Genomic DNA, 14,826 nt, shown 5'->3' with positions numbered 1-14,826 from the left:
TACTGTACATTTATTGGTGGCAATCTAGTCACATGGAGAAGCAAGAAGCAAAGGACTGTGGCCAGATCTAATGTTGAAGCTGACTATAGGGCTATGGTTCATACTACAGTTGAATTACTGTGGTTAAAATCATTACTTCAAAGGTCGGGGTTTCTAATTACTAAACATATGAAGATGTTATGTGATAACCAGGCGGCTATCTACATTGCTAGTAATCCGTGTTTCATGATAGGACGAAACGCATTGAAGTTGATTGTCACTTTGTGAGAAACGCAGTAATGAGGAAGTTAATTGATACTCCACATTTGTTTATCAAGCCTCTGTTTAGTGCTACCTTCTGGAAAAGTTGTTCCAAGCTTGGCATGGTTGATTTGTATGCTCCAGCTTAAGGGGAAGTGTTATTCGTGTTACCGCAAGGATAGTTTGGGGAGATAGCTAGATTCTTATTGGTTGCTCTTATTAGTTGCTTATTCTCTCTAGTTAGTTGTCAGTTTAGTCTGAAGGGTATAATTGTAAACATTGTTTATGTTATTATATAAAAGCACATAGAGGCTCACAGTTTGTTCAGAATGTAAGCTAGATTTTTCTCTCCAAAAGTTTGCAGCTCTATCTGTTTCTTCCTTTTTGTTGTTTTGTGTTGCAGATACTAATTTCTCATGCTGGATATTGCTTCAGGCACAATGTTTGAGATTTCACCTAGAGGTGCAATTTCAACCTTTGGAGAAACAAAGACATTTCAATTTTCAACAGATTCTGCTCGGAATTTCTAACACTTTTCAGGCATGAGGCATGGCCCTTAAGCTTCATCACCTTGTGCCTAGTGCTACTTCACCAAGGCACATGCCTCTGTGTGCATTGATCAAAATTCCTGTGCTAGTGCACCTTCACAATTAAGCTGCTCTTTTCAAACAAATAAAAAATAAGCTCTATTCTTTCAACTTTTGCAACCAATTACTATGTTTAAGCAAATAATTTATTTGTCCATACTTTAGCGTGAGGTCTGGAATTATGACAAGGAATTACTGGATGCTTTTTGCTTATTCAAAGGTTTAGATTTGGTGGGAAGAGGGGAAAAAGAGAAACAAAAGAAAAGCCACAATTTAGGACCATAAGATAATTTTAAAATTTTGTTAAAAAAAAAAAAACCATTCAAATCTCATTGTTTTTCTTTATTCATCCTATATCTTATTCTTCACAAGTAATAAGGTTAGACTCAAAAGGTGTTCTCAAACAGTTTCAATGTTCAGAGGTTTAAAATTTAGGCCATTAGCATGAGAATTGACTCTCAAAATGGCCATTTAAAATTAATTTTGTTTTTTATTTCACATTTTTATGGTATTGACTGCCACAGTGGCCTCAACGTCAGGTTTTGGCCCTTACCACCAGTTCATGCTGAAAGAGAAACAAAGAAAATCTTATCCATATCCTTAGTTCATATATTCATCCATCTTCAGTTCAAGAAAAAGAATTACCAGATCTGACAAAGTTATCATAAGATAAAAGAAGATCAAGTACTGATCTAATTGCAAAATTTATTGGGTGTTTAGTAGGCGAAGGGAGCTTTAAACATACCTGTGAAGCAGAAGTGCCTGTTAAAGGAAATACAGAACCATAATCATGCTGAAGACAGTGAGTCAGTACAATTGAATAAATGTGCAACTCCAATTTTCTCTCCGGGGTCATTTGAGCATAATTGTGAAAGAGGTCCTAGGAGAACAGCAATCAATGCCATTAGTATACTCTTGAATCCTTCCACAGGACACCAATATTATAAACAGAAAATGTATTAAGGATGCAAAAGACAAGGTTTGGGAAATACCAAAGATTCAATAGGCTTGGAGGTCCAGCTGGAGTGCTTCCTTTGCTCAATTGACTTAACTAGAACTCGGCCTGCCAAAACGATTTCGGATGGTAATACTACAGGCCAATGTACACCACCACATTCATGCTTGTGTTCAGTGAGATACTCGATGTTTGCATCACCAACAATATATCCAGAATTGCTGGCTACGGTTATTTCTGCCATATATCTTTCAAGATCCTTCGATATTTTCTCAGGGATGGAAGGATTGTTTGGACAGCTTCCAAATTGTCCTCCAGCTTGTACTTGGCAATGCTGGGAGCAGTACAATGGTATTGAACATGATGAACATGGGACAGTATCAGCTGGTAGCGCATTCAAGCAGAAATGACAATGTGTTTCCCGACAATGCTTCAATATGATCTGCAGACACTGAACCAAGTTACAATTGTATCCCACCACATTTTAATCTCTGGTGCCAAAAAAAACAAACAAGCCCTTATATGCTAACATGATAAAAATACATGATAGGTGATGGGTACAACAAACAACAAATCATCCATACCGCAGCATAAGGTTCTTCAGTGTGAACTAAGGTAGCTTTAGCTATGTCAATTATTGAAGCCATACCCCTTCCTTTAGTTGGTGTGGAGACACACTGTAGCACTTTTGGGTGTGGCTCATCTGTCATAAATAAACTAAATTTATCTCAAAAACTATCAGAAAAGGGGTGTCTAACAAGTTACTAAGGAAACAGAAGCTCATAAGAACAAACATCCTGACTAGAAAGGATATAAGATAAAGCAGAGAAAACCAAAAAAAAAAAACAGGTTGAAAGTTGGAAAAAGACTAATGAAATTTCATCAATGGTAATGTCAACGGTAAAGTAACTAATTTACAGATTGTCTAAGTTAAGAAGGGGCAATAAAAAAAGGCTCAATAAGGTTTGACCCATGGAACTAAAACTCGTGAGATCTCACAAATATCTTGCTTTTCAAGACCTCGAGACGAGATGAAGGTCAAATTCTCTTTTTACCCCATCTCGGTCAAGATCTCGACCCGACCGAGATCTCGACCCAAACACATGTATATGAGTGCCAGATCTCGACCGACTAACCAAGAGGCGAGATCTCAGTGGTTTTGGTCATCTCGAGGAAATCTTGGTATACAGACACCTATTCATGCAAACCTTAATATATAGACACTTATTTATGCCAGAAACCAGGACAGACACTTATTTATGACTAACATCATTTAAGTAAATATTTACTTAAGATATTATTCATAAATAAGCAAATACTCCCCCTATTTGAATCCAATAAAAATAGTTTAATAAAATCAAATTCCAAAAGGATAAAAAGTTAACCCCCCCAGTTCAAGAACAAAAACTTGATTTTCGGCGGTAGGTGCAATTTTCAACTTTTTAATGCTGGGATTTTTCTCAAATCTAAAAATTCCATAAATCTTAATATGGTAAAACATTGCTAAAAACCAAAAGTGCGGTAAACAAGTCCAAGATTGCTTAAATCTGATTTATATTGAAGGAGTTATGTACAGATCAAACTTAATTTAGTGTGGGTGAATGCTGTCAAAATCACTTTGAATGAAAATATATTTTTGGACATCAAAACAAATGAATATTTAACAGCATTTTTTGTTTTTAGCAATGTTTTACCATATTATGATTTATGGAATTTTTAGATTTGAGAAAACCCCCACAATTAGAAAATTGAAAATTATTTGTTTATTTATGAATAATATCTTAAATAAATGAAATACATATTTCATTTACTTAAATGATATTAGGCATAAATAAGTGTCTGTCCTGGTTTCCCACTAAGTGAAACTCCTATTTGAACTTTGTTTTTGCAAAATCTGATAGTGTCATTGTGTTTAAATAGCCTAAATTAGGTTGCGTACCAAGTTTCAGCCCCAAAATAGGTCTAAGACCCAGCGAAACCAGCCATCGAGTTGGAAAAAAAAATACCCCAACTCATCAAGATCTCGCCGAGATCTTGACTCACCCAACTCGCTATTTGGCCAGCTTGAAACCTGTACTCAAGACAAATTCTTGATCTATGGTTTGACCGGGACCCCAAGGGGATGGCTCAGTTGGCAAAGAACAACTCCTCGTGATAAAAAGGTTACGAGTTCAACTCTCCTTGGGGCCTACTATCAAAAATAAAAGGTTTGACTGGAACATCACTCCTTCAATATAAATCAGATTTAAGTAATCTTGGATTTGTTGGAAAGCTAATTTTGTGCTCTACCTAATTCAAAAAGTCTCATGTAAAAATTAATCATTTGACCAGTCAAACTTATTAGAGAACAAGAACATTTCATTAAATCGAGAGCAGTTTAATTACTTATAGATAAGATCATATTTTCTAAGAACAGTATAAATCAAATGTGAGACTAGGTATACCAGGACAATGATCATTTCCAAGAACAGTATAAACCAAATGTATGTTGTGATTGTTTCAAACTTTCAATAGTTTGCTTCTTCAGTTCTGTTGTCTTCTAGTTCTATGTTGATTTTTGATGACTTGATGTGGCTTAATGTTGAATTTTTATGACTTGATGTGACGTAATGTTGATTTTTTATGACTTGATGTGGCTAAATGTTGATTTTTTATGATATAAGGTATATATTGTAAGCATACTAAATAATGTCTGAAAAGAGTGGAGATAAAAAATCACACTTGGGCGCCTTGGTTGCCTAGGCAACGCCAAGGGGGTCGCATTGTCGCCTAAGTGCTTAGGCACCAGTCCATCGCCTTGGGTCGCCTTGTCGCCTTGGCAACTATGGGGTGGAATGAGAATGTTGTTTCACAATCCATGGTAGAGATGTTTGTCTAGAACAGATAAGATCATTGTTGAACTAATGGTGATGTTTTCATCGAATTTTCAATTTCTGCCTACTTTGATGGTGCTAGATCTCATGTATTTCCTTCTGCCAAACATGTCATCATAGTTGGTCAATCATGGATAGAAGAACTGAAGGTTGTCCTTGATCGTGAAGGGAACTCATGTATATTAAAGCCATCCCATCTATTACACATTACTATCTTGAAGAGTTGCAGTGTGATAGCTTTTTAAAGTCAGTTGAAGCAGCACCAACAGTGCAGTCACAAGAGGAATTGATTAACATACCGATTGAAGATGTGGAGCCCCAAGAATAGATTCCAATTGGAGAAACCACTTGACATTGTTCGTAACGAGATCGAGATGGTTGATCTTCTTCTTCCGAGATCCTGGACGTTAAAAAGTTAACTTTTGCTGATTTTTATGAGAAGCATTGGAACGCCATCAAATCAAAGCAAGTATTTGACGATGCCAATTGAGAGGCAATGATCCTCCCGTCCTATAAAACTCGAGGGTGAGATTTCGAAAACAAGGGGGAAATGAAGCAGTTAGGTTTGTCCAATTGGGCCTCAGAAGACTTTATTTTGGCTCATGGTTAGGTTCTACGGACCTTGGGCTTCTTATTTTTGAGTTTGTTAATAAAATGTTCCCCTTTTATAAGCCCATATTTGGAGTCTTAATTCTGTACACAGGATTAAGTATATAGATAAGATTGTGTGGGTCCCATATGTTGTTAACTAAATTAGCTTAGTCTAGAAAGAATCCTTTTTAGTTAAGTATTTTTATGTCTTATTGTTTGCCAGTAGTTTATGTTGTTAAGAGTTTTTACAGAAAATATTTGATCCATTTAAGTTAGTATATGATTAGATAACTCGAAGGGATAGCAGTTTAATTAGTTTAGGAGTCCTAATGTCAGTTTATTTGGTTTTATAAATAGGGTTGTAATACTAAACTTGGAATGAAAAATTAGTTTGATTTAGTTAATATTGAGGTTGTTGCCTCTCTCTCTATCCCTTCTCTCTCCTCTCTCTCTCTTCGCCGTGACTTCTCCTTTCCCCTCATCCTTGTGATGCCCTTTCAGTCTCTTTCCTTCTATCTAAAAAGAAAACCCACCAGCAGCAAATCCTCTAATTGAGTTGCATTACATCTTGTAGTTGGAAGTTAAAGAATGTATAAGGACACGGAGAAAGATGAAAATAGAAGGTTGGAGAAGAAGAGAGAAGATGGTGCAAAGTTGTGTGTTAGAGAATCATCTCTACCACACCTATATTACTTCATTAATAAGATGTAAGGAATTACATACACCTCCCTAGGGAGGTAAAAGGTAAAAAAGAGAAAATCTGATATAAGACAACTAGACAACAAACTAGTTCCTAAAATACCCTTGTTACATAAACTCTACCACTCCCCCTCAAGCTGGAGAATAAGTGCCAAACATTCCCAGGTTGCATAATTGGGTACCGAACTGGTGAGAGGTGAGCCCTTTAGTGAAGATGTCTGCCAATTGATCACCTGTCTTCACGAAAGAAATGCAAATGCAGCCAGAGTCTATCTTCTCCTTGACGAAGTGTCGGTCCACTTTGATGTGCTATGTTCTGTCATGTTGCACCAGATTGTGAGCAATGCTTATAACTGCCTTGTTATCACAGTAGAGCCGCATAGGTCCGTTAGTATTAAATCCCAACTCTTGGACTAATTGTCTCAACCATATGAGTTCACAAACTCCATGAGCCATTGCCCTAAATTCTACCTCCGCATTGGATCTAGCTACAACCGGCTTTTTTTTGCTTCTTCATGTGACCAAATTACCACCTACAAATGTGCAATAACCAGATGTAGACCGTCTGTCTGAGATGGATCCAGCCCAATCAGCATCTGTGAAGCCTTCTATCCTCTAGTGGTTGTGCCTAGCATACAATAGTCCTTTCCCTGGAGAGGACTTCAAGTATCTAAGAACGCAATATACAACATCCAAGTGCCCACTCTTGGGAGCATGCATAAACTGGCTCACCACTCCCACTGCATAAGAAATATCTGGGTGGGTCATAGACAAATAAATGAGCTTCCCCACTAGCCTCTGGTACTTCCCGGCATCAACAAGAGAGGGGCCACAGTCTTCTCCTAGCTTGTGGTTATGCTCAATAGGAGAACTTGTTGGTTTGCAACCCAACATCCCTCTCTTTCAACAAATCTAGAACAAATTTCCTTTGACATATGTTGATTCCATTCTTAGACCTTGACACTTCAATTCCCAAGAAATACTTCAAGGGACCCAAATCTTTAATCTCAAACTGTTGAGCCAAGTAGGTCTTCAGCGGCTCAACCTAGCTATCTCAATTCTACCATTTCCCAATCACTACAATGTCATTAACATAGACAATAAGGGTTGTGATGGTACCACTACCTCGTCGGGTAAATAAAGTGTGGTCAACCTCGCCGGGTAAATAAAGTGTGGTCAGCTTGACTCTAAGAATACCCATTCTTCAGAATAGCCTTCCTAAACCGCTCAAACCATGCCTTTGGGGATTGTTTGAGACCATATAGTGCCTTCTTAAGGAGACACACTTTCCCTTCACCTGAGGGAAACTTGAAGCCAGGTGGAGTCTGCATGTACACTTCCTCTTCTAGATCGTCATGGTGGAAAATGTTCTTCACATCCAACTGATACAATGGCCAATCATTGTTAGCCACCAAAGACAAGAGAACTCTTATTGAGTTGTGTTTAGCCACAGGAGCAAATCTCCTGATAACCAATCTCATACACCTGATTGTATCCTTTGGTAACCAACCTGGCCTTGTATCTCTCAATTGTACCATCTGACCGGTACTTAACTATGTAGACCCATCTGCATCAAACTAGAACTCTCCCCCTGGGAAGATCAATCAGTTTCCAAGTGCAGTTCTTTTCAAGTGCCAGCATTTCCTCAGACATGGCTTGCTTCCACTTGGGGTCAGACATGGCCTCAGTGACATTCTTGGGAATGAAAATGGAGAAAGGGCAGCAGTAAAAGGAACATTTATGAGAGATAGAGCATCATAGGAGACAAATTGGGCTATGGGATCAGTACAAACTCTCTTTCCCTTTCGAATAGCAATGGGAAGATCTAACTCAGAGGGAAGAGAAGGAATGTTACCCAACTGAGGAAGGTGGAGCTCAAGATGTGGATCCAAAGAGGAATCTTGGCAGGTCTTTGTCTTCCTTCCCTTTCTTTTGTACACAACTAACTCCTTATTACCAGAACCAACACCTGATTGATCATCAATATCAACAGCCCCTTCTTTAACAACGGTCCCTTCTTCAACAACAGCCCCTTCTTTATGCCTCCCAATATCAAACAGAAATGGAGTAGGCAAAAGTGGGAGCAAAGGGATAACAACAGCCTCTTCATTCCCACTATTCTCCCCCTTAAGAGGTGCTGAAGAGAAGGAGTAAAGATAGGTATAGATTCACTAATAAGATGTAAGGAATTACATAGACCTCCCTAGGGAGGTAAAAGGTAAAAAAGAGAAAATACAATATAAGACAACTAGACAACTAGACAACAAACTAGTTCCTAAAGTACCCTTGTTACATAAACTCTAACACTTATTTAACTCTAGAGTTCTTTTTTGGGCTTGGTTTGAGTTTAAGCTTATACATATTGTATTTTTTGAACCAAGAAAATGCTATAGGGCCCGGCCCCAAAGTAACCTTTAAAATTTTATTGATTATTATTGATAAAAGTAACAGCTTAAATTTTTTCGGTTCTAATTGAAGAGGTGGCTACAGTGGCTTTGGAGACTCTCCATCGTAAAGTGTTATCATTATTAAACATCCTCTAGGCGACCACTTAGGCATTTTTGGCCATAGACACACTGACTAACATAATTCAGGCACTACCAGCAAGCAGGTTGCCTAGGTACAACTAGTCAATAATTGACTAGAGTAGTTAGGTATGACTAGTTGACGAGTTTTATTAGTAAGACTACGTACATTTATGACCCTCCCGACCACGCAGTGGCGGGAGCCTCACGCACTGGATACGTCGTTTTTAGATAATATTTAACCATTTGATTTATGTACTACTTTTTTGGAGTTTTCAAATGAAAACATTTTTGGACTTTCAAAATAAGAGAAAGATTATCTGCAAAATAGTTTTTGTATCATTAATCAAATAGGTGTGTCTTATCATATGCCATTTTATTTCCATCTGGTGCTTCCATTCCCCCAAAAGAGAGAAACCTCGGTTCTGCCCCTAAAGTGGTGACACTTGTACCGGGCTATCTTTAAGGATCATGAACCATATTTTCAGGGGCTATCTCTATCTTTTCTCCAATCCTAACCCCTAATAAAATTTCTCATCCATCAATCACAGGGGGAAGAAAAACAAATACACTCAAAACAGAGAAGGAGAATTGTTTCCACGGCAAGGAAAGCCCAAGAGGAATGCCACTATTTTTTTATTTTTTTTTTTTGGAGGGGGTTGGTGGTGGTGCAACACTCCTATTTCCATCTCTCAGTAAGAAACATTTACCCAATTTTCGAACATCCCATAGCACAAATGCACCCATATAAGAAAATATTGTGGATGGTATTGATGTTCTATATAGATATCAGGTCTGAGAATGCTCAAACTTGCGTATATAGGTAATCTGCAGTAGGGAACAAGAATTAATCATAGTGAAAAATAAGGGGGTTAACCAAAACAATGAACATTGATAGAAACATCAATGCTACAATGTCACAACTTACATTAAATATTTACAGTTACGCATTCCAATGGTATTGATTTTTTATTTTGTCATCTACTGGGTGGTACACTCTTCGAAGTTCGAACATGCATCAGTTTTTACCCGATTTGGAGATGGAATGAAACATAAACACCGAAAATTTTCACTCATCTTAGCAGAAACAAAGACAAAAATTCAAATCTTACCAATCATAGAGATTGAGTTACCACAGGATCCAAAGTTCCGCTCACTAGAACTATCCCAAGAGCTACTGGTCCCCTTAGTCCTCCTGCAGTGGTCGAGAATTGTATCAATCTCACATTTTATCTGGGACTTTCCATGTAAAGAGAGCTCCATGTCCAGAGCAACATTCAAATCACGGATTGCATCTTCATAATTTGCCAAGGAAGCATTCGCCTTACCTCTCCTATACCATGCCTGCAATAAAAATAATTCTAAATCAGATAATAACCAACGGTAAACTAAGAAACAGCTTACATGACCTCCCAAAGGACAATAACATTATTTTAGTAAGTTCATATATTTTTTTTGCCCAAGTTTACTTGATAGCTGTTACCATAATGTTTGTTTATTTAATTCTGGCTGTAGTTATTGTCATGTTGATATATAACTATTATATGTTGTTGTATCAATGCCGACTCCATATCACAAGTCCAGACTCCAGAGAAGATAACACAAACACAAGTAAATGACCGAAATCTCGGAAAAAAAATTTCAGTTTCGACCAAAAACGCCATGGGACTCCGCAGGTATGAAGAGTTTCAACTAAAATTTCAGTACCATTTCGGGTTTCAGTTTTGTACTGCCGACACGGTATAATTGCTTTTTATAGAAGGGAAAAATTCGAATGAATCATTTTGCAGTTTCAACTAAAAATATGAGATTTTGACCGTTTTAAATTTTTGGGCAAAATCACTTGCTAATCTTGGTAGAACAACGTCTTAGAGGTTATTACAACACATCTACAGCAAATATTTGGTGCATTTGAGTGAGAGTTTTTGAAGATTCAGTGTTTGAGAAATACTCCTTTTCCCTAAAGTTAATTTTTACAAAAAATAGGGTAAATATGCAGTGGTTAGCTCATAGTTCAAAATTTCGGCGAGATGGTGAAATTTCGCTAATTTCAGAAGTTTTGGCATCCCAAAGACGAAATAGAAAAGTGTACATATTTTGGTCGAAATTTCGGTATATCGCCGAAATTTCGGACTCTTTCATATCGTTTGGGCAAAACCATACAAACACGCTTACTTAAAAAGCATTGTTTCATGGGTTATGGTGGAAATTTCGGCCAAACCTCTCTATTTTCATTGGTTTCACATGGGAAAAGGAGAAAACACCTCTCTTGGATTTTGGCCACAGCACCTAATCAAACTCTTGGAATATGTTGTTGGGGGGTTGCCACATCATTCCAAAGACATCGGTTGTTGCATATTGGTGGAGATTTGGCCACATTCAACAGATCCAGGTAAAGAACTTTTTTCCCAAAAATGATTTTTTTGCAAATAATATGATATACACCTGTTGGTTGATGATGAATTTTTTATATATTAGACACTGGATCTATAGACTCATGGTGTTGGGTTTTTTTTTTTTTTTTTTTTTTTTATGTATATATATATAATATTCATTTTAAAAAATGGATTTTCCTACAACAAAAATGTGAAAAATTAGGGTTACTATAAAAGAATGGTTGTCAATTTTATATGTTAGACACCACTGTTCGATCTACGGCCTCATGGAGTTGGAATTTTATTTTATTTTATCTTTGCTTCGAATAATCATTTTGTATTTTTAAATAAATAAAATATATTACAAATTCAAAAAATATGGGAAAATAAGGAATAAAATCCTGTGTTGGTTTGAAAGAAAAAAAAATTATGAAAGTAAATTCAATGTGTTTTGAACTGCTTATGAGATTTATTATGCTGTATCATATTTGATTTTGTTGTATTAAGCCAATATTTTTTTAATAAAGAGAAAAATACAAGTGTTGGGGAAAAATAATAAGTAAACGACATAGTTGTTCAGCGGTCTCAGTTGATGTGCCTCAGTTAATAATGGCTTATTTTCGTTATGCAACAGTATGGTGCTGAGATAATGGCCTCCAAGGAGGGATGCAACAGGGGAGGGTGATGCGACAAGATCACAAGAGAGGAAACAAGTGAGGGGGAGGCGACGGGGGAGACATAGCATGGAGCATGGACAACCAATTGATGGTGACAAGAGAAAAACACAATGCAAAAACTGTGGAAAGAAGATCATGGGAGCTTGTGCCCCAAGACTGAAACAACATTTGGCTGGGAATGCCAAAGATGAGCCACATGCCCTATGGTTCCAGTGCAGATTCCTAGAGCCATAGCTGAACACACGAGGGGCCGGCATCAGAGGAAGGCAAGGGTGGAATTTAAGGAAGCAGTTCTACCCACACAGCCAGGATAGGGGGATGATGATGATGACCCTAAGTATGTGCTTGATGATGTGCATAGAGAGGTAGGGGATAGGGATTTTTGGCGGGCACAGGCGAGAAGCGGAGACACTTTTCATGAGGAGCATGATAGACACAGAACCTCTAGGGGAGGAGCTGGTCGGTCTAGAGCAGATGCTAGACGTAGTGGATCTGCACAGCCACAAGGGAGGAGAGGCACGATGGGTTTCTCTTCAGGAGATAACAAAGTACGAGGGCTGTTCACCTCAACCTCTAGTACCACCACAACAGGACCCCGTACTAGAGCAAGATCCTGGCATCTACAAGAAAAAAAGCCACAAGTAGCGTAATCTCCATTCCAGTGGTCACACTTGCACACCGTCAATGTCTACTCATGGAGATGATAGTGGCGATGATGATGATGGTGGTGATGCATATGATGTACTTCGAGAGCAGTATGACCAGGCACAAGAGGAGCAGGGGGCAGCACTGGAGCCGATTCGATTCCCTGAAGAAACCCAGTTTCATCACGGTGCACATCCATCCTCACGTGCAGGCTACACGAGAGGACCTCATCACTGGTTCCAACCAAAAGAGCACGCTTATTGTATGGACAATGATAGCTTGTCTAGCACAGTTTGAGGAACGAGTTTAGGGAACAGCAGAGGTAGTGGGCACTGACGTGCCCCATCCTTTGCTGAAGAGAGCAGATGGTGAAAGTTCAGTGCATAAGGCCATTTCACTGGCGTGGGGAAGCATGCATCTTATTCATCCGTTCCCAGTTTTGAGTACAACGCACTCACAGGGACATACTTGATCATCCTTTGTGGACAGCTTCTCCTACCCAGACCACCATCCGTACATGCTGCCAACACCATCAAGTTATAGTGGCTCTGTAGCTGGGTTCTTCACATTACGGTGACCTCTACTCTAGGATAGGTTACCTCCAGTATGTAGATGAGGCCATTTACAGTGAAGTTGTGGAGGACTGCGAGCGTTTCTTCTCGCACACTATGATGCGGTATGCATTTGTCATACAGTTGGAAGAAAATGCACGACGGCTCCATCGGTCCACAAGTGCGCTTGATCAATAGAATCCATCAGTAGAATAAAGAAATCATCAGTCAAGCATTCTAAGAAGTCTGTTCTTGTGGTGTGAAGGGCATGAGATGAATGCCTCTCTCCAGTGGGGTCTGACATGAATCGTGTAACTGCTTTCGTATACAATTACTTGTCTAGATTGTTAACTGCCACGAGCACTTCTATGGCCTTAGTAATGCCATATTGCAGTTCAACAGCTTGGGTTGATGTACAAGACATACTAGCATCCCTCTCCAACCTTGATCTACTGATGTCTTGAATGGCCTTGCATGCCAGTGAGAAATCAGAGCGTCTGCTCCTTTTTCTCTTTGTATTAGGTGTCCTATCATGCTTGTGAGTTGGAGCTGGTGTGGGGGTAGCTTCAGGTTGATTGTCTCCCAACAGCTTGACTCTCTCAGCATAACTACACTCCCTCACAAGACTTGTTATTATCCCCCATGTCATTTGACTCATTTGTTGATAAAGCATTGTGCTGACTCATTCTGCCATCACCGCTTGCATAAGTAACCCCAAATATCATGCACAGTTCTGGCTACTATGGAAGACCATACTTCTTGAACTTTACACATTTAGGGTTTGCCTAACATACATAAACACCCACAATCAATAAAATACAATTATATTACTGCTCTTTTCCACTTCAACGCAATTATCTAATAAAATCTAAGCTTACTTGTACGTGCGTAGCCCATACAAATTCATCATCAATTGTGCAAGTTCGGGTCAGACTGTTACAACCAAAGCCAGTTGTCTCCAGCAACTTTTAAAACTACGGTAGTCCTGCCTCAGTTTATTCATCTTGTTCCTCAATTGTTCTATATTATAAGAGACACTAATTTTCTCTTTGAACTCATTCATAATGTTTCTCCACCCTGCTTTGTTAAAAGTATCGGTATTTTTGTTGCCCTTCCTAACCTTGTTCAGCATTATCATAACAAAAAGGTCAACATTGGCTTGGCTCCACTTTGGATTCTCATTCACTCCTTGAGAACTCGTCATTTTTAACTATTCCACCAAATAAAAAAGTAAAAACATGAAGGAAAGGAATTCAAGCATAGAGCTACATGCATGCATTCTCATTAACACCTTGTGAACTAGCCATTTTTTCACTATTTACATATTGCATAATATGATGGAATATTACAAAAACTAAAACATCAATTCTTATTCCATGCATTCTCTTTAATTCTTATTTTATAACCTTCATCATAAAAGGGTTACAAAGCAAGTTGAGACCTAATTGAACAACTGAAAATCTATTACCCATCCTCAATTCAACTCAAAGCTTTGTCGACCAACAACAAAGAAACAAAAACAATAACCGATCAAGTTGAGGTTTGCCCAATCAATTCTTGTCACTGCATAATCCAAATTCAATAATTTTGATAATTGATCAAAGTGAATAGGCTGGGTACTAAGGTTTTGTCACCTAAGTGGGTTATGTAGACATTTGAGTAAAGAGAGATGAGCAGACATTACAGACACGTGTCAACTAGACTCCAATGTGTTTGCACCTTTTGTTTTTTCAGCTAACCAATATCTTTACCAAAGGCATTAGTCTCCCACTCTCTAACAGTATCTTGGGTTTTGGTAGCAATGCTCTTGGGCACCTTCTACTTAAAACAACTGGAAAAAAACAAATGCATCTCTTAAAGTAGGTTGCTATCATAGCTATTTCGAGTTCACTCGAGTGTCTTGGATCGAGTCTCTCATCTCAGCCACCATTCACAAGGAATTCTATCCCATTGGAACTAAGGATGACTAGTGGATTTGTCCTACAATGCCAAGGGGAAATACCAAGAAGAAAAATAATAAACATCTTGGGTTCCAGTAACAAGCTGTTGTTGTGGGGATCTCTATTGAAAAGCATCTAACTTAAAGACACGCAATAGTACTAAAACTC

General features: G+C 38.4%; 1 protein-coding gene across 3 annotated transcripts in view; it reads right to left on the bottom strand.

The window, feature by feature from the left end:
• LOC122655923 (SET and MYND domain-containing protein 4) overlaps positions 1-14,826 on the bottom strand; it is an 82,821-nt gene that overhangs the window by 59,199 nt on the left and 8,796 nt on the right. For all 3 annotated transcript variants that reach the window (XM_043850311.1, XM_043850312.1, XM_043850313.1), the window contains exons 5-8: positions 9,583-9,814; positions 2,367-2,485; positions 1,820-2,224; positions 1,573-1,707 (exon numbers count right to left, since the gene is read on the bottom strand). In XM_043850311.1, the coding sequence (XP_043706246.1) occupies positions 1,573-1,707; positions 1,820-2,224; positions 2,367-2,485; positions 9,583-9,814 (891 nt within the window). The remainder of the gene's footprint in view (positions 1-1,572; positions 1,708-1,819; positions 2,225-2,366; positions 2,486-9,582; positions 9,815-14,826) is intronic.

Source organism: Telopea speciosissima, chromosome 3 (assembly GCF_018873765.1).
Source record: "Telopea speciosissima isolate NSW1024214 ecotype Mountain lineage chromosome 3, Tspe_v1, whole genome shotgun sequence".
NCBI lineage: Eukaryota > Viridiplantae > Streptophyta > Magnoliopsida > Proteales > Proteaceae > Telopea > Telopea speciosissima.
This window is presented reverse-complemented; position numbering and strand designations above follow the sequence as displayed.